Below are 20,661 nucleotides of genomic sequence, written 5' to 3'. Positions count from 1 at the left end.
GGAGCCTGTGCCGCTCCTCTTCTCCCTGCCAAGCCGCGGCTGTGTTGGCCGTCTGGTGCCCCTGTTGCCAATGGTGCCCTGTGCTCGCCCATGGCAACAGGTGCGAGGGGGCGCAGCCAGGCCAGCCCTGGCTGCGCCCCCTCTCAGCTGCGCCTGAGGCGAGTACCTCACTTGCCCCATGGTAGCTACAGTCCTGGAGGGAAAGGAGGAACTAGTGACGGCAAGTATAAGCAGATTAAGCTGCTAAATAAGTACCACCAGTGCAATAACAGTTATTGCAACATGTATAAATATAGTTACATTGGGTTTTTCCAAATACACAATTTCCAGCTTTTCCAGAGGTTCATGTAATTTTTACATTGTCGCTTGCTATAGCAGTAAAATAAATATCACAAGGTTCACGACTAATATTATTCGTTAATTGCCAGCAGAATATTGCCCTTAAAGCGGAACTCCAGGTAGATATAAAAGACACAAATGTATGCAGCTCTGTATTCATAAATACATTATTAAATATATTTTTGTATGTACTGACAAGGAGCATGCTCAAAGGAGGTGAGAACGGAGTGACAGAGATTAGCTCATCACTGTTCTGCCTCTCCTTCACTGTCCGTCACAGGCACTGGACACAGAAGTAGTGGGTTGAATGATGCTGGCTGTTATTACGCCCAGGTGACTGAGGCATATAGTGGTAGAAAATATTTATTGCGGGGGCAGTTCAGGGTTAAAGGTGAGTATTGTATACAGGGGTGTCCCGAGGCCTAGTGTCACCCGGAGCGGAGACCAAGTGACACCCCGCCGGGACGTCACGCATGCGTGGTCGTCTTATTGACGCTTGCCGGCGGCCATCTTACTGGTGGGTGCCGGTAGAGAGAGGAGGGGACATTCACCCGGTTGGATGAGGTATACCGCTGGGTCCCCTCCTCTCTCCTGACACTGTCAGGCTAACAATTTGTAGTTGTGTGTTTAATTCATGAGCAGTAAATGCTTGCTGGAAAATGTTATTGACTGACTCTATTTTCCTTATGTCTTCTTATAATTGATTGCTGCACACAAGTTACTGGTAATGCCGGTTATTGCTGATCCTCAGAGCCTCCAGTGATGCCTCGGCGTTGGAGCTGTCCATGGTGATTGGTCTCCTCTGTGTCCTGGATTCTGCCTAGATAGGCAGAGCCAGCTGTCACTCACACAGCTGGGTGGATCTCGACAGTAATGTCGGGATCCGTCCCATCTGCGGCGGTCTCAGAGCTGTAGCTCGCGATATACTGAGCTTTGGGTCACGGGTGGACGCTAGTTTATGGCCCCCGGTCACGGCTCTCTGCCGTGACAGGGGGAGGGGCTGGATTCCCCTCTCCCCGCTCCGATCTGCCAGCGCTGACTGGCGGAACGGACGGGGAAGGGGGCGGGTACAGCTGGCTCTGGCTCTAGATAGGCAGAGCCAGTTGTCACTCACGCAGCTGGGCGGATCCCGTCATCTAAGTCGGGATCCGCTCCGGCTGCGGCGTCTCAGTATACCGCGAGCTGTAGCTCGCGGCATACTGAGCTTAGGGTAACGGGAGGACGCTAGTTTGTGTCCTCCCATGACCCTTAGGAGAACTATGGGGGGAAAAATTACCCCATAGTTCTCCTTTAATGCTGGATTGCTACACAGATTTGGAATACACAAAACACACCAAGATTCAAGTAAGAATACACATCGCTCTTTGCTTATCGCAAAGTTCAGCTTTAACCTTGCATGCACTTTCTTCTTAGAATAAAGCTAGTTGCACCTATGCTATCAGGGACTTAGACATATCCAAAGCCCTTCTTACATAAAGGGTGACAGAATGCGACTCCTGCAGAGTTTTGAGGGTAGGGCAGACATGCATTCACAATCCGACTATCCTTAGGAACTCCATCTAAATTTGGCTCAGCCAGACATTACCTGTTCATGTGAATAGAGAATAGAGGACGAGGAGATTTTAAAAAAAACAGTGTTTCAACCTAATCCATAGCCTCACGGGCAGGGCCCTCCTTACCATCTTGTCTTGAATTGTATTGTGATTGTAATGTCTTCCTTATATTGTAAAGCGCTGCGCAAACTGCTGGCGCTATATAAAGCCTGTATAATAATAATAGCATAATAGTAATTTGTCGTCCATCTGTTTCTGTAACTGTGCTTATACTTTCTGCTTGTATAGTCCGGAACCTCGCGGAATATTGCGCATCTTGCATGTACCTCCTTCCCCGGTGATTCATTAGCACTTCTATAGCATTGTTGACCCTTTCCAGATGCCAGCGATTTGCATGCGTTGCTGTAATCTGGATTTCTGAGCTGTAAATCGCACTTTGTGCCTGCAGATGGCACTAAACAATAAACAAACAATCCAGATACTGCTCTTGTGATAGTTTTTTTTTTCACAAGATGTAACATGTCTCTGAACTCAGATAAAGCAGTGTGTGCTGATAGCAGTTAAAGTGTACCTGTCACTGCCTGGTATAGGCATTGTGCAGGGTGAGCCAGTATTTAGGGAGAATGCATTCTAATGTTTGGTAAATAACATTTCCAGCAAAATTTCCAGTGGGCTGCAAAGGTGACATTAGTTGTTTAATAGACCGACCCCTAATGTCACCCTAAAGAGAACCTGTCATCAATTGTGTGAGCCCCCTGTGTTATAACAATTAAGTTAAGTAAAAAAAAAAAAAGTTAAATTAAATAAATTTGAAAAGATCCCCAAAACATTTTTGTAAAGTTCCATGTCCCCGGGTACACGCACATACTAATGCAAACACACGTCGGGTGCACCTATATACAAAATCATACAATTGCACCACTCATGTAGGGTATCGCCGCATACACCAGAGTGGGAGCAATAATTCTAGGGCCAATATTCACAGTTAATTCTAAACTAATGACTTTTAAATCATCGCCTATGGACAGTTTCGGGTACCATATTTTTTTCACGGTTTCATGGGCGCATGCAATTTTTAATCTTTGCATGTTGGGTATCTATTTACTTTACACAACCTCCTCTTTTTTATTTTACAAGTATTATATTGTGTTTTGTGCACTAAAATTAACTAAAATGTATTTTTTACTGAAATTTTGGGTTTGATAAGGAGTTGTGCTAATATCATGGAACATATAAATTTGCAACTGTCACCATTTTATTCTACAGGGTCTCTGCTTTAAGGAAATATATAATTCTGGGGGGTTTTTAAGTAATTTTCAGGCATATTGTCACAGTTCAGCTGCAGACTTGCAGCTGAGCTGTTACTTGTAGTTCTTCAAGTATATACATATCTCTTACCCCTGGTTCTGCAGGCATGCAGGGCTGTGCTGGTGCCTGTAGTCCTCCAGACATGTGCTCTGAACCTGACTCACTCTTGCACCTGTCTGCAAGCTTTAGGCGTCGACCGACCTCTCCTGCTGTTTCTTATGCAGCTTCTCGGCCAATCGGTGCAGTCTGCTTGTAGCCAATCCTGTGGATCCTCCCTCTTCCTGTCTCTATTTAAACCCAAGGCAGCGAATGGCATGCTGCCTGAGCAACGCTTTCCTAAGCTAGTTGCCGAGGGCCCCAGTTGTGATTTACCCTGAATGCCTGTGTACGGAACCTTTGCTTTTGTCCTTGGAAATCCCTGTCTACTGGCTGCCCTGTGCTTCACTTTGTCCCTGGAAGTCTTTAGCCTGTCCCTAACTGTTGATTTGTACCCTGTACTTGTTAGGTGAGTTGGGTGGACCTAGGGATTGTGACCTGGGGTCAGCACGCAGCCAAGCCCATCTCCACCATCAGGAGCTCTGGTGAATACCGGCTGGCTCTTAGATTCCACATCCTGGGGGACCCCATGCCACCTAATCAGTATTGCAGCACCCTGCCTTGTATTTGAACTTCCAGCTTAAGCTGACTTCCACTGCCTCATCCACATACCTGCTCTGTTCCCTGCTTGTACTCCAGCTCTGGGAGTCGTCAGCCTGCACTGCTTGGACCCTTTTCTCTAGTGTCCCTGCCAGTGTAGTGGAAAGGGTTCACATACCTGACTCCAGTTTATACCTGTGAGTCCCAATCCATGACACATATAATGTGTTAAAAAAATGGCTATGGCAGCAAAAGGGTTAATATTAGGTAAACTGGGTGAACTTTCTCTTTTCAAGGTGAACTGCAGGCACAAAAACACTTCCCAATGTATTGTGGACCAGGAGGGTGCTTGGGGTACAGGTAGCGATGTTCCTCACACGTCCTCAGAAATTGACCAGCAAGCTAGCATATATATTGAAGTAGGGATGTTCAGATACCAAGTACCGTACTTGGTACAAGTACAGATACTTTTCCAGCGCTAAGGCTAGACTAGACCAAAACTCAAAAGTTAGGAGGCAGCTGTCATTTTTAAGGAGCATCAGCTACAGGCTCCTGGGATTTGTGCATCCCTGTTTTAATATATGATTTGTTATATATACAGTATATACACTATATTGCCAAAAACTATTGGGACACCCCTCCAAATTATTGGATTCAGGTGTTCCGTGAAATTTCCTTGCTACTAAATATTCCACAGTCACCTGTTAGTGGGATTATAACAAAGTGGAAGCAACTGGGAACAACAGCAACTCCAGCCATGAAGTGGTAGGCCACGTAAAATGACAGTGGGGTCAGCATGTACTGAAGTGTAGACATTTTATCATATACTCTATTTATGCTTCTTTAAGCCAATATTTAATTGGCCAATATTTAATTGGTTTATAATTCTACAAAGGAGTGATATAGTGAACTTACCGCAAAGTTATTATTAGTCTTTCCGGTGGTGAAATGCTGTCTCGCATAAAGGTGTCCTGACGTTCCAACTGTACCAACAGCAATCCGAGTAACTCATCAAAACTATATATATATATATATATATATAGTTGTGCTAAAAAGGTTGCATACCCGTAGAGAATTGGTAATATATGTACCATTTTTAAAGAAAACATGAATGAGCAGGCAAAACACATTTCTTTTATTTCCTATGGGATTCATATTCAACGGTAGGTCATAACAGAATGGCACAATCATAAAACAAAACATGGCAACAAATAAAAAAATTAAATGACTCCTGTGCAAAAGTCTGCATCCCCTTAGTTCCTAATACTGTCTATTGCCTCTTTAGCATCAATGACAGCGTGCAGTCTTTAGTAATAGTGGTCTATGAGGCTCCAAATTCTTGCAGGTGGTATAGCTGCCCATTTGTCTTGGCAAAATGCCTCTAGGTCATGCAAAGTCTTTGGTCGTCTTGCATAAACCGCACGTTTGAGATCTCCCCAGAGTGGCTCAATGATATTACGGTCAGGAGACTGTGATGGCCACTCCAGAACCTTCACCTTTTGTCTGCTGTAACCACTGGAGGGTCAACTGGGCCTTGTGCTTAGGGTCATTGTTGTGCTGGAAAGTCCAAGAATGTCCCATACGCAGCTTTTGTGCAGAAGAATGCAAATTGTCTGCCAGTATTTTGTGATAACATGCTGCATTCATGTTATCAGAAATGCAGCATGTTACCAAACATCAGTGAGTCACCACCATGCTTCACGGTGTGGATGGTATTCTTGTTATTATTATTTTGGTCTCGTCACTCCAAACTATAGTGTACCAGAAGCTGTGAGACGTGTCAAGGTGTTGTGGGGCATATTGTAATCTGGCTTTTTGTGGCATTGGCGCAGTAAAGTCTTCTTTTTGCCAACTCAACCATGCAACTAATTTTTGTTCAAGTATCATCGTATTGTGCTCCTTGAAACAACCACACGGTCTTTTTCCAGAGCAGCCTGTATTTCTCCTGCGGTTACCTGTGGGGTTTTTCTTTGTATCCCGAACAATTCTTCTGGCACTTGTGGCTGCAATCTTTCTTGGTCTACCTGACCTTGGCTTGGTTTCAAGAGATCCCCAAATTTCCCACTTCTTATTAAGTGATTGAACAGTACTGACTGGCATTTTGAAGGCTTTGGATATCTTTTTATATCCTTTTCCATCTTTACAAAGTTCCATTACCTTGTTACGCAGGTCTTTGACAGTTCTTTTCTGACCCCATGGCTCAGTACTGACCATAGAGAATCTGCAGATAATCTATAGGTGTTTGGCCAGCTCCTTTGGGATGAATTAGAGTGGAGACTGCGAGCCCGGCCTCCTCGTCCAACTTCCCCTGCAAAGTGCAAATTCCCTTGCAAAGAGAACAGCCTATTTGCCTTTAGTAAATCAATCCATTAGTGTCTAACCTGACCATCTCTGCCTCACTTCATCTCTTCTATTCCAGAAGATTTTCTGACAATATGAATATTTCTCCTGATGGTTGGTTATTTGTTTCTGAGAGAAACCTTTTAGATTCTAAAATGTTTAGCTCATCAAGCTGTTAGGAAGCATGGAAAGGCATGCGCCCAATCAGCCATAATTCATCACCTATGGAGCTCAGACTATTCACTCACCATTATCAAATTCTGAGTCAGGGAGGGGGGATCATTTATGGCAGTTGAAGGAAAAAAAACTCACATTTAGCTGGAATCGGCACAATATATAGTCTTCTTATTCTTATATGTTCAAGACTTAGAAAGCTATTTCGAATTTGTTGCGAGTCAGATAATTACAAAACATTTCATATGATTTATTTTTTTGGTTCAATTTGATTTTATTAGAGATTTTCAGTACAAATCAAGGAAAATAATCATACATATAATGAAACAACCATCAAAATAATAACAAATAAAGATGGAAGAGAAGGGGAGGGTTCCCCCCCGGCGGGATACATTATGGAACAGAAGTATTATATCCCGTATCTGACCCAGACACGAGGCAAGAATAACGGTCATATCATTATTATTGGATGATGTCCAAGATGGTAAGATAAACGGCATTAGAAACTTGTATCAAGCCTGCTATCAAGTTATCAGTCATATGTTCCACCACTCAAGAGCTCAAGGGATATAGATGAAGGACAACTGCACATGATATGGCAGTTGAAGGAAAAAAAACTCACATTTAGCTGGAATCGGCACAATATATAGTCTTCTTATTCTTATATGTTCAAGACTTAGAAAGCTATTTCGAATTTGTTGCGAGTCAGATAATTACAAAACATTTCATATGATTTATTTTTTTGGTTCAATTTGATTTTATTAGAGATTTTCAGTACAAATCAAGGAAAATAATCATACATATAATGAAACAACCATCAAAATAATAACAAATAAAGATGGAAGAGAAGGGGAGGGTTCCCCCCCGGCGGGATACATTATGGAACAGAAGTATTATATCCCGTATCTGACCCAGACACGAGGCAAGAATAACGGTCATATCATTATTATTGGATGATGTCCAAGATGGTAAGATAAACGGCATTAGAAACTTGTATCAAGCCTGCTATCAAGTTATCAGTCATATGTTCCACCACTCAAGAGCTCAAGGGATATAGATGAAGGACAACTGCACATGATTTTTTTTTTCATAATTGCTACTTCCCACCAGCAAACGTCAAGCTCTTAGCAAGAGTACCAGCTTCCAGGAACTAATTTACTTGTAAAAAGCCTCCACTGTCCATCCATGTCAAACAGACCCGAACAGCAGGAAAAATCAGATTACACAGAGCTGACACACCTCTTCCCCCATCACCTAACTTAGATGGGGCTGTCTGGCTAAGGCTGGCCATACACCTATAGATTATCTGCAGATTTTCTATGGTCAGATGGAAAAAGTGCAACAGATTCCTCCATCTACGCTGAACTGTGTGGATGGAGGAATCTCCCGCTGGGCCAAGCTTCAGTATCTTGCTAGTCGGTCCCACTGGCTCTGAAAATACCTGAACAATCTGATTGGATGTAGGCGTTGTTCAGGCGTTTTGACAGCCAGCGGGGCCACTAGCAAGATACTGAAGCTTGGTCCAGTAGGAGATTCCTCCATCCACACAGTTTAGTGTAGATGGAGGAATCTGTTGCACTTTTTCCATCTGACAACAGAAAATCTGCAGATAATCTATAGGTGTATGGCCAGCTTTAGACAGACATACACGGGCTGACAACAAGAATTCAAGCAGTGCTAGGCTTTCTTATTAGAAAGTCCAGCATTCTTTTCAGAGTGAGTGCCATGGATATACTTTGTGTTTTATCTTTACTTGTAACATAAATATTTTATAAACTATGGAAAAATATAAAATATTGGTTGTAAATCTGTAAGAGGAAAGTAGAAACAGACTAAATTGTTATACTTTCCCTTTAGCTAATGCTGTCATTAAAGTTATAAGAAAAGTGTAAAATCCCTATAAGAATCTTCAGCACGTATGCGCTTAAATAATGCTTGTAGGCACTCTCTAGCAGAAGTTGAGCATTGCTGTTATCTGTAATAGTGATGATATGCTTTTTTTCTTTTTAGTTCCGGATAATCTTGTCCTGAGGGCCCTCATTGATCATCTCAGCAGGCTGGAGTGCAGCACACGTGGCTGGGTGCTATACGGATTCCCAAGAGACCTGGAGCAGGCCGGTCTGCTGAATGACGCAGGATTTATTCCCAACAGGTAAGAATTTTTCCTTTCGACCAGCTTCATTTTTTAACATGATTTCCAGCTAAAGTAAAACTTTGAATAAAACGGGTCTGAATAAAAGGACGACAGTGCCACAAGTAAGTTCAAGTCCAATAGAAGTTTATTAATCTTGATAAAAAGTCAAAAGTTAAAGAAAATACGCTTTTGGGGCTCAAAACACCCCCTTCATCTGGGATGGAAGCTGGCTGAAATGGAAGCTTATTCTGGACACACAGGTGGAAAGTAATGCAAGTTACTTACAGCAGTGGTGTGCTCACCTGCTGACAGCCCTATAAGGCCTCATTCACACAAGAAAAGGCCCGCACGTACAGCTCCGTGCTGCGTGCACGGCCGTATCGGGCAGCTCCCGGGAAGGACAGGTGCTGCGTGTGATTAGTAAGCAGCCCCTGTCCTTCTCTATGGGACTACACGGCCGTACCCCGAAATAAGCTCACCCGCCCTGCACATCCGAGCGGGTGTGGCTGTCCGTACTTGTACGCTGACAGGATGCATCCTGTCTGCGTCCGAGCCGGGACACCTGCACCCGTACCCACACTTGGGGGGAGCTTATGGCGGCGTATGGCCGCGTACTCACATAGAGAAGGACGGGGGCTGCGTACTAATCACACGCAACACCTGTCCTTCCCGTGAGCTGCCTGATACGGCCGTGCGCGCAGCACGGAGCTGTATGTGCCGGCCTATTGTGTGAATGAGGCCTAAAAAGGTAAAGGGATAGCTACATTTTCATTGCTGTATATGTCACTTCTGGAGAGAAGATATCTCCTCACTGCAGTTTACTGGGACAGGAAGCTGAGAAAAATCTCTAATGGGAATAAAGTCAGCAATAAAATAAAAACCTGACAAAAGTTCTAACCCTTCTCTACTGCAAAAAAAAATTCCCATTGGAGAGATTTTATCTTAATTCCTGCTTCAGTGAAATAACAATAAATGAGGGGAAAGCTCCTCAACAGGAAAACTGGCAACAATTAAATACATAGAAAAGGATGTTTGGAACCTAGGCACTCAGGCTCAGTCCTAAATATTAATTACAGCAGCTATACGCCAAGTAAAAATATCGTCACCCTAAAAGCTATAAGGCAGTAATGTATGGAATCTAAATCACTTGCCTTTTTGATATTTACATAAAGACATATTGATAAAACTGCAGTGTCCTCCATTAATGCTGGCTTTTTATCCCTAGAAGGATACAAGGAAAGAGCAAACTCCCCAGATTACATCATGTTTCATTTTACACCCATAGGGAATAACGTGAAACATGGTCCCAGTCCGAAGCTGGGGCAGCTGCTTGGAGGTCATTTCCTACTGATGTAGGTATGCCCCCCAGAACTACATATCCCAAGCACTAGGAATGCACCAATACCAAGTAGCGTACTCGGTACAAGTACAGATACTTTTCCAACTCCGAGACTAGACTAGAGAAAAATTCAAAAACTAGGAGGCAGCTGCTATTTGTAAGGAGCACACGGAGCTCCTGGGATTTGTACATCTCGGTTTTATTGTATGATTTTGTTTTTATAAATATAAATGAAGGGATGCACCGATACCAGTTTTCCAAGTACAAGTACTGATACATTTTTGTTTATTGTCATGTGACAGTTTTTTGTAAAACAATACAGACTAATGATTTCAGGACAGTGCTGGAGCTCCAGAGCCAGGTCCCAGCTGCAACCTCTGCAACCCTGGTAGTTCTCATGAAAATGCCAAGTATCGGCACTGGTATCTGAAGTGGTATCGGTGCATTCCCACCAAGCACCCATTCCTTACATACAGTGTGTGGACAGGCTAGTGGGAGTCATGGCAGAAGTGTTGTGTCACTGGGAAAGATATCAATGTATGTATGTAGAAAGGGACAGAGAAGCAGAGTTCTGTAGTCAAGCATGCAGGCTGACATCGTGGATTGGAATTTTAGTGCAGCAGAGACAGTGTGTTATCAACCCAAATATAAAGTTGGGAGCTCATATTTCTGGGAGATCAACAAGCATTTTATTGTGTTAGCAGAGGTTTTAAAAGGAGAACTTTCACTCAACCTCATCGTTCTAGCCGTCGCGTCACAATGAAACTGTCACACGTCGGCTCAATAGATCGGGAAGTGAGCGAACACATACCGTCGCTCGCTCACTTCTCGATCCTGTCCCTGCAGAGAGCCGTGACTGTCACTCACGGCTCCTTGCAGGGATCTCCCCCCCTCCCCTCTCTGATCCTCCAGCGCTGACTGGAGGAACAAACGGGGGAGGGGCGGTACAGCTGGCTCTGCCTCTAGATAGGCAGAGCCAGCTGTCAATCACGCAGCTGGGTGGATCTCAACAGTAATGTCGGGATCTGTTCCGGCTGCGCCGCTCTGTAGCTTGCGGTATACTGAGCTTAGGGTGACGGGAGGACGCTAGTTTATGTCCTCTCGTGACCCTGAGGAGAACTATGGGGAAAAACACTTACCCCATAGTTCTCCTTTAAAGGATAAAACCTGGGCAATGTGCATGTATTGCAGGGTTGTTTTTCCTTCTATTTTGCCAAACCTTTAATGCCAGTTTTATATTATCGGTCTTCTGCATGGTATTATTATTTTTCAAGCACAAAAGTTTTGGTTATTGTGAGTATATAGTTTATTCATCTTTTATTTTTATATCATAAAAGGAAGCTCTTCATCTTCTACACATTAAAACAATAAAAAAAACTTGACAGGTTTAAACCTTTTCACTACTCTATTAAAAAACTAATGTAACATTTTGGGTTGGAGTTCTGTTTTCAAAGAAACATTTCAAGGCGTCTGTTGTTTTACAAAAGGGTGCATTCCCTAGTTAGGTGGGTGACATATTGCCAAGCATCATGATGTACGTCTTTGAGGACAAAGTCTGTTTTCCTACTGCCCAAACGGTATTGCTTTATTTCATTTTCTACATGAGTGGTAGTTATTTGATCAGGGACCTCAGCAGCCTCTGACATCACCAAAATGTCATGCATGATATTCAGTGTATGTAATACCACAAAAAATGTTAGGGAGAATAGTAGATAATAAGACACTTCAGCCATGCTACAGGAGATGATCATGGGCTGCGGCCTTGCTACAGGAGATGATCAGAGGCTGCGGCCTTGCAACAGGAGATGATCAGAGGCTGCAGCCTTGCTACAGGAGATGATCAGAGGCTGCTGCCTTGCTACAGGAGATGATCATGGGCTGCGGCCTTGCTACAGGAGATGATCAGAGGCGGCGGCCTTGCTACAGGAGATGATCAGAGGCTGCAGCCTTGCTACAGGAGATGATCAGAGGCGGCGGCCTTGCAACAGGAGATGATCAGAGGCGGCAGCCTTGCTACAGGAGATGATCAGAGGCTGCGGCCTTGCTACAGGAGATGATCAGAGGCTGCAGCCTTGCTACAGGAAATGGTCAGAGAATAAAGACACACTACAAGAAATGGTCAGAGTGAGACCATGCTACAGGAGATGGTCAGAGGCTGCGGCCATGCTACAGGAGATGGTCAGAGGCTGCAGCCTTGCTACAGGAGATGGTCAGAGGCTGCGGCCTTGCTACAGGAGATGATCAGAGGCTGCGGCCTTGCTTCAGGAGATGATCAGAGACTGCGACCTTGCTACAGGAGATGATCAGAGGCTGCTCCCTTGCTACAGGCGATGGTCAGAGAAAAAAGACACACTACAAGAAATGGTCATGGAGTGAGACCATGCTACAGGAGATGGTCAGAGGCTGCGGCCTTGCTACAGGAGATGGTCAGAGAATAAAGAAACGCTACATGAAATGGTCAGAGAGTGTGAGCATGATACAGGCTATGGTCAGAGACAGAGACCATGATACAGGAGATGGTCAGAGACAGAGGCCATCCTACAGGAGATGGATTGAGAATGCAGGCATGCTACATGAGTAGTTGGAGATTCACGACATGTTAGAGATCAGTGCCCCTACTACGGTCCATTTACAAATCATTGCCTCCACATTTGTGCTCCCAACAACCTCCTTTAAATTTGACATTGCCACATTTATCATTGCTGCCAGCAAAGTCCTTTACAAAAGATCAGAGAAAAATACATAAAAAGAGGAATGTGAATGAGGGCTGCATGAAAGAACTCCGCAGGGCACAATGTCTCAGGTTGGGCACCAGGTGTGTTCATCCTTTGGCACTCCATATACTCCCACTAAGAACAAGTGCCTACTCTAAGAGAAGCACAGGGGATGCAGGATCTATATCAGGCTGGATACTGTTCACTGCAAGGTAGCATGACAGTCCATCTTCCTGTCTGTGCCTCAGAAGATTTCCCACCTCTAAAGATAGTAGGATGTAACCACATTATCATTCTGCTGACTCAGTGGATGCAGCTTGCCTGCTGAGTGGCTCTCTTTTAGACCCTGACATTTATCTTGTGCATCTGGCTGCTGCAATGGATAATTATGATTGCTGGTACCCTTTTCCTAATGTGAATCGGAACCTGCTGGAATTCAGGCCAGTGTGCTCCTTGGTTCCAACCTCCACCCATTCTCTAAAATCAGTGCAGCCTTACCTATATGTATGAAAGTGCATCTGTGCAGCAAGCACCTTCAGTCTCTTAAGAAGCATGTGTGAGACCTTTAATAAGTCTGTAACATTTTAATTAAAGAGCAACTCCTCTTTTGATGAGAAAAAAAATATCAATCCCCTCTGGGTGATCTACAGTATGTACAGGTGAAACTCGAATAATTAGAATATCGTGCAAAAGGTCATTTATTTCACTAATGCAACTTAAAAGGTGAAACTAATATATGAGATAGACTCATTACATATGAACAAAGTGGTAGGTGAATAGGATGTACAAACCCACAAAAGGGGAGGGGGGGATCTTCGTCAAGGCTCCTCAGCAGGGCCTGCACAAAAAACATCAACCGGTCAAACTGGGTAGTACATGGAAGGGGGTAAGAAAAAAACAGCACAAAAGAAGAAAAAAAAGATATATGGTTACAGGTGAAACTCGAATAATTAGAATATCGTGCAAAGTTCATTTATTTCACTAATGCAACTTAAAAGGAGAAACTAATATATGAGATAGACTCATTACATGCAAAGCAAGATAGTTCAAGCCGTGATTTTGTCATAATTGTGATGATTATGGTTTACAGCTCATGAAAACCCCAAATCCACAATCTCAGAAAATTAGAATATTACATGCAATCTATAAAACAAGGATTGTACATAGAACAATATCGGGCCTCTGAAAGGTATAAGCATGCATATGTACTCAGTACTTGGTTTTGGCCCCTTTTGCAGCAATTACTGCCCCCAATGCGGCGTGGCATGGAAGCTATCAGCCTGTGGCACTGCTGAGGTGTTATGGAAGACCAGGATGCTTCAATAGCGGCCTTCAGCTCTTCTGCATTGTTCGGTCTCATGTCTCTCAGACTCATTACATGCAAAGCAAGATAGATGATATAAATCACGGCTTGAACTATCTTGCTTTGCATGTAATGAGTCTATCTCATATATTAGTTTCACCTTTTAAGTTGCATTAGTGAAATAAATGACCTTTTGCACGATATTCTAATTATTCGAGTTTCACCTCTACACTTAACATAGCTCAGCTGATGATGTGTAATCCGCGCGTCTATGACAGCCTGGGCTCAATGAAAGGGGTTTAAATGCTGCTGGTCATTACTCAAGCCAAGACACTGGCAATAACTTGCAATGGAAAAGATTCCTGGGGTTAATGCAGCTCCAGATTGGGCTGAAGCCATCCAGCCCTGGCCACACGCAGAGGAACACCATCATGCAGCATCTTGATGAAAGGCAAGATCTGAACACGCACCATTGGAGGAGAGACCTGTGTTGTCTGAACTATTATTTCAATTCGATGTGTTACTCTGTTGTAAATATCCAGTCACCAGAGGGTTAAGAGGCCTCTAGTTAGATCCTACTCTAATTAACCCTATTAACATCCTCTGGTTAACTTAGAGGTAGTCCCTTAGGTAGGCTGATGAAGTGGAACTCCTGTCTGAAATGTGTTCCTGGAGGTGGTGATGTCATAGTGGGTGGAGTCTACACTTTCGGAAATTGGACCATTCCCTCCTCCAGTGGTGAGTGTGCTGATCTCACCTTTCATCAAGGTATGCATGCATGATGGTGTTCCACTGCTTGTTGCCAGGGCTGGATGGCTTCAGCTACGTCTTTCTGTTTGCGGTGGTTTCTGTCTCTATTTTAGCATATACACTGAGTGGCCAGCGCGATAATTTGGCGCTGAAGTTGCTAGAGGGCCAGACCATTATTAATAGGGAAGCGGGTTGTTTACCACGACAGTAGAAGTGATTTGTTTCTGAAGATATGGGGAAACAACGCGATTTAACAGCCTTTGAACGTGGGATGATTGTTGGCGCTCGGAGCCATGGAGCGAGTATCAGCAAAACAGCAGAATTCGTTAAATATTGAAGAGCAGCTGTTGTTAAAGTGTTTAAAGACCGGACTGTCAGCCGAAAATCTGGGTCTGAACGTGCAAATTGTGGCCGTCAGCGACTAGTCAATGTTAGGGCAGAACGGAGAGTGGCAAGACTGGTACAAGACCACAGAAGGGCAACAGCGCCGCGTCAGATTCCTCGCATCACCTTTCAACATCTCGTGGGGTCACGAGGCGGCCCAATGAAGTCATCTCGTGGAGTCATCTCGTGGAGTCATCTCGTGGCCAAACAAAGTACTGATGGGGTGGTCATAATAATCTGGCCACTCAGTGTATGTGAGTGTGATTCATCTTTGCTTTTGGATTAAAAGTAATTTGAATTTACTACGCCATAAATGCCTCTTTGTGCTGCCCTCTGATTAAGTTTTTTAGTTTACTAACAGTTGGAGCTTTCTTTGATGTATCCTGGGCTGGCTGCATGTGGCTTTTCATCACACTTAGGTGGGACTACCTCTATACATACTTATGTTTAACTTCTTTCAAGGAACTTGTTTCTATTTTAGTACGATTATTGTTGGATTGAGGAGCTATTTATTGCTTTCTGAGCACCTTGAGAAGTTGTTGCGTTTTTTTTTTTTACAATTTTATATGATTTTATGCACTGGGAGCTGGAAGGGGAAGTGTTTAGGCAATTTACAGGAGGGGTGAGCACTGGATGGACCTCACTAGTGCACTAATACCTATTTGTAGTGCATTGTGATGACAAAATATGGTGACACCCTGTTGGCAGAACTGTGGATCTCCTTGACAGGCTGAACAGAATGGATAGGTTAAGCAGTTCACATACAAGTATTCTAAATGTGTATTTGGCTTTTTGACCAGAGTTAGAATTTTACTACCATAGCCTACCTTTCTTTACATGTATTCTGTTTCCAGTAGTGGAATACCATCTTCTCTTCTATGAACATCTACATTTTTTTATAGGGATCCACCAATACTAGTTTTTCGGTATTGACTACAAGTACCGATATTTATCTGTTGATATTCGCCAATACTGATGCAGGAACTTCCGCTAACATGGAGCCGGCTTCCCAGACAGGAAGCCAGGTGGCGTGTCATTACCTACCGCCCGGCTTCTTGATTGCCCAGGAAACCGGCTCCATGCTGTTTGGCCGGCTCCATGCTGATTGGCAATCAGCACGGAGCCGGCTTCCTGATTGGACACTGAGTCACTACCTGCCGCCCGGCTTCCTGATTGCCTGGCAAGCCAGCCCCATGTTCTCTTGCGGCACTGCCAGTCAGAGACAATTTTCCCTCTGACCAGAAGTTCCGGTATCGGGGAAGGTATCAAAGCATTTTCGGCGAATATGAGCACTCGCCCAAATACTTGGTATTGGCACCGATACTAATATCGGTATCAGTGCATCCCTATTTTTTAAGACACGAATGTGGCTTAAATTGATCACAAAAAAATATTTTTTAAACATTTGTTTTCATTTTATCATTTCCGGCAAACATGAATTGCATTTTATATTTATTACTTCCAACGAGCCTGTGGCACTCCACGATAATTGTTACATGTTGACCGAGCTATTCTTAAATGCTTTGTAGGAAAAAAAACAGTTATTTACAGAGATCAAGAGCACAAGCTGTTATTATACACATCTGAATAGTTAGAGGTGTAACTCCTCCCCTTTCTGCCCCTGATTTGTATATTTCAGTGCAGATTTTCAAAGAGAGACAGTCTAAAAGGAAACAACTTCTTTGTTTAGAAAACTCATAATGGTCTGTCACACCAATGTTTTGCATGGACTCTATATATTTTTTTTTTTCACAGGTAACGTTTTATTAAAGAGACAAGACAGTACAAGCATTTAGTTGAAACAAACCGTAAATTAAAGTACATATATTTCCATATGGGGGGGGGGGGGAGCGCGACCTGTTCAAAACAAAAAATAAATATAAAATATTTGTCTGGGGGGGGGGGGGGGGGGGCGCGGCTCCAGGGAAACGGAGAGGGCCTCTCCAAGTAACATAACCATGTAACCAAATAGTGTTCGAAACACTACGCAATGCCCCCCATCGTGAAGCAGACTGTTATCAATGTATGATATACTCAAACCATAGTGATGCTAAAAAGTTTGTAAGACCGCTTAAGAGAAACTAGGTGCGGGATGGATAAAGATTTCCTAGGCAGAGTGGATTGCTTACACGGTCAAAGGTATTTGGGGAGCCTATAAAAAGGGGGAGGTTTAGGAAGAAAGAGACAGAGAAGGAAGATGGGAGATAGGAGGCCGATAAAGGTGAAGATAAAGACAAGAGGAAGAGACATGGGAGTGGCAGAAGAAAGGGAAGGAAAGAGCAGGAAACGAGCAAGTATTAAGGAAAAGAACGTAAATTCTCCCGTCCAACGTAAACTTGCCCTGCCCCTAGGAAATAGGGCCAGAGTCAGATGAAAGGAAAAGAGGGAAATGGAGAGGAGGAACAGAGAAGAGGTAATAGAGAGAGAAAAAAAGGGGTGGGTGGGAGATAGGGGAAGGAAAGGAACAAGCTGCAGTAGTATGCCAGGAGAAGGAGAAACCGTGTGGACTCTATATTAAATGTTTATTTCTGAAATAAAAGTTGTATTCAAATGGTAACAAAACAAGATAAAAATATAAGCTAAAACAAAAAAGGGACCAAAACCATTGTAGTTTCCTGTTAAATTCTTTCCCTTTTTTAAGTTTCAGCTTTGGATATAGAAGATGTAGACAACTTACAATGGTTTGCCTGCCTTCTTGTTCACTGAAATCATATCTTGGAGGATCAATCATCTGCTCAGTACACCTTAAGAGCTTATAATGCAGAAGTGCAGTATTGACTCTGCTGTCTCTAAAACAAGGCCCAGGAATTGTTCCGCAGCCAACTCCCGTGTGGATTAAGCACAGTAAACAGCCTATTAATAAAGACTTGAACCGGGGAATGGAGCTGGAAGCTGCAGCCAAATCCGGCGTCTGGTAAAGGTTAATAACACCATTACTAGCAGCGCAGTTCTGCAAGCCTGTGGAGATAGCGGTATAAGCCTTCTCTTACTCCCCGTTAATTGAGCTAATAAAACCTCAGTGACCCATCCTTGCTGCCATTATCTGCCAGTTTACTAAGACTGGACTAGAATATTTATCTTAGGATATGAATTCTAGTCCCATTCTGCATTTGTTCTCCCCAAGGCGGGATTGAATATATAGCGGGAGATCTGAGTATTGCTGTCTCATGGGACACTCTGTTACTACAATGCACAAGGGACAAGAATGCATGTTAAATTGAACCTATACTCAAATGTTAACAAAATAATCTTATCATTCTTGATAGTATAAATAAATAAAGAGTCATAGAAGGTATATAAACTCTTTCTGGGAGAAAGTGCTGCTCCAGGCTTTCAACAGTGCTGATCACATAAGGAAAAGCTCAAACATTTGGCCATGTGACCTGTGCTAAAGGGAAGGATTGGAGCTCCGACTTCCTGGTCTTCTCTTTAAACAACATCAAGTAACCAAATGCATGGGCTTTTATTTACGGGAGCAGAAGTGAAAGCCCTTAAAACAAGGGATACACCGATACAGGTTTCTCGGTATCGACCGCGAGTACCGATATTTTTCTATATTTTTTCTTCGGTAGTCGCCAAAACTGAATAGCGATACTGGAAGTCCCATTAAGAAACCCAGGCGGAGTGTAATGACTCGCTGTGCGAGTCATTACACGACAGCTTCCCGATTTAGCCGGGAAGCCGTCAACAGATGACAAGGAAGCATGGAGCCGACTTTCTGGCCAATCAAGAACCCGGGGGGGCACGTAGTGACTCGCCGCCTGGCCTCCTGATTGGCCAGCTTCCCGACCAATCAGGAAGCCGGGTGGCTAGTCATTACATGGAGGCGGCTTTCTGGCCAATCAGGAAGCCGGGGGGCGGACAATGACTTCCCGCCCAGCTTTCTGATTGGCCAGCTTCCCGGCCAATCAGGAAGCTGGGTGGCAAGTCATTACACGCCGCCTGGCTTCCTGATTGGACATGAAGCCAGCTCCATGCTCCCTCATCACAACTTGATGAGGGAGCATGGAGCCGGCTTCCCACCTAATCAGGAAGCCGGGGGGGGGGGGGGAATCATTACCCGCCCCCCAGCTTCCTGACTGGCCATGGAAGCCAGCTCTAAGGTGTATTCTGCATGCATGTTGTTAGCTCCCAAGTGCATGACTTTATATTTTTCTAGATTAAAATTCATCTGCCATGTTACTGGCCACATATAAGTGAAAAAAACACATGACTGTCTGCTTATAGTGGAGTTCAGCTTTAATCCCAGTGGTGACAGAGTTGGGAAGGACACAGATGTCATCAGGCCTGAGACCTTGGGGTTCTTGCGGGGCTCATAAAGCCAACATGTTAATGTGGATCAATGGTGGGGCCTTTATCTCTTAAATGATCAGATAGAGATTTATGACCCAGTTTGAGCTCCAGACAAACACCAGAATACACTATTCATATACATACATGGGAGCCTTTTTGCCTGCCATATGGTTTGTACTTTAGGCCACCTAGCCCTGAGATATACACTCTGTCAGTCAGCACAGCCAGGGTGGTAACTTCACATTTCTCAACTGCAGTTTATACAGTACAGCCTGATCTCCTCCCTTCCTCAAGTCAGTGACTGGACAATGCTGAAGCAGCTACTGACTTTATGATTAATACATTATTTAATTAACTGGGTTAATATACACTATATTACCAAAGGTATTGGGACACCCCTCCAAATCATTGGATTCAGGTGTTCTGTGAAATTTCCTTGCTACTAAATATTCCACGGTCACCTGTTAGTGGTATTATAACAAAGTGGAAGCAACTGGGAACAACAGCAACTCAGCCACGAAGTTGTGGGCCACGTAAAATGACAGAGCGGGGTCAGCGCATGCTGAAGCGCACAGTGCGCCGAAGTCGCCAACTGTCTGCAGAGTTAATAGCTACAGACCTCCAAACTTCGTCTGGCCTTCAGATTGGCACAACAACAGTGTGTAGAGAGCTTCATGGAATGGGTTTCCATGGCCGAGCAGCTGCATCCAAGCCTTACATCACCAAGTGGAATGCAAAGTGTGGGATGCCATGGTGTAAAGCACGCCACCACTGGACTCTAGAGGTGTGGAGACGTGTTCTCTGGAGTGACCAATCACACTTCTCTGTCTGGCAATCCGATGGACGTGTCTGGGTTTGGCGGTTGCCAGGAGAACGGTATTTGCCTGACTGCATTGTGCAAAGTGTAAAGTTTGGTGGAGGGGGGATTATGGTGTGGGATTGTTTCTCAGGGGTTGGGCTTGGCCCCTTAGTTCCAGTGAAGGGAGCTCTTAAGGCATCAGCATACCAAGACATTTTGGACAATTTCATGCTCCCAACTTTGTGGGAACAGTTTGGGGATGAACTCAACCCCATAGAACACCTTTGGGATGAATTAGAGCGGAGACTGCGAGCCCGACCTTCTCGTCCAACATCAGTACCTGACCTCACAAATGGTCAAACATTCCCACAGACACACTCCTAAACCTTGTGGACGCCTCCCCAGAAGAGTTGAAGCTGTTATAGCGGCAAAGGGCGGAGCCAACTCAATACTGAACCCTACGGACTAAGACTGGGATGCCATTAGAGTTCATGTGCGTCTAAAGGCCGGCGTCCCAATACTTTTGGTAATATAGTGTATGTCTGTTTATTCTCCGTTGCTTCTGTCAGCATGTTCCTTATAAGCATATATGCAT

At 44.1% G+C, this 20,661-nt stretch overlaps 1 protein-coding gene across 1 annotated transcript in view; it reads left to right on the top strand.

Annotated features, from left to right (window-relative positions):
- AK8 (adenylate kinase 8) overlaps nt 1-20,661 on the top strand; it is a 109,920-nt gene that overhangs the window by 66,947 nt on the left and 22,312 nt on the right. Inside the window, exon 11 of the mRNA XM_018565759.1 lies at nt 8,361-8,502. Within this exon, the coding sequence (XP_018421261.1) occupies nt 8,361-8,502 (142 nt within the window). The remainder of the gene's footprint in view (nt 1-8,360; nt 8,503-20,661) is intronic.

Source organism: Nanorana parkeri, unplaced genomic scaffold (assembly GCF_000935625.1).
Source record: "Nanorana parkeri isolate BGI_ZX_2015 unplaced genomic scaffold, ASM93562v1 scaffold884, whole genome shotgun sequence".
NCBI classification, from domain to species: Eukaryota; Metazoa; Chordata; class Amphibia; order Anura; family Dicroglossidae; genus Nanorana; species Nanorana parkeri.
Note: the sequence above shows the minus strand (reverse complement) of the source record. Positions and strands in the feature narration are given on the sequence as shown.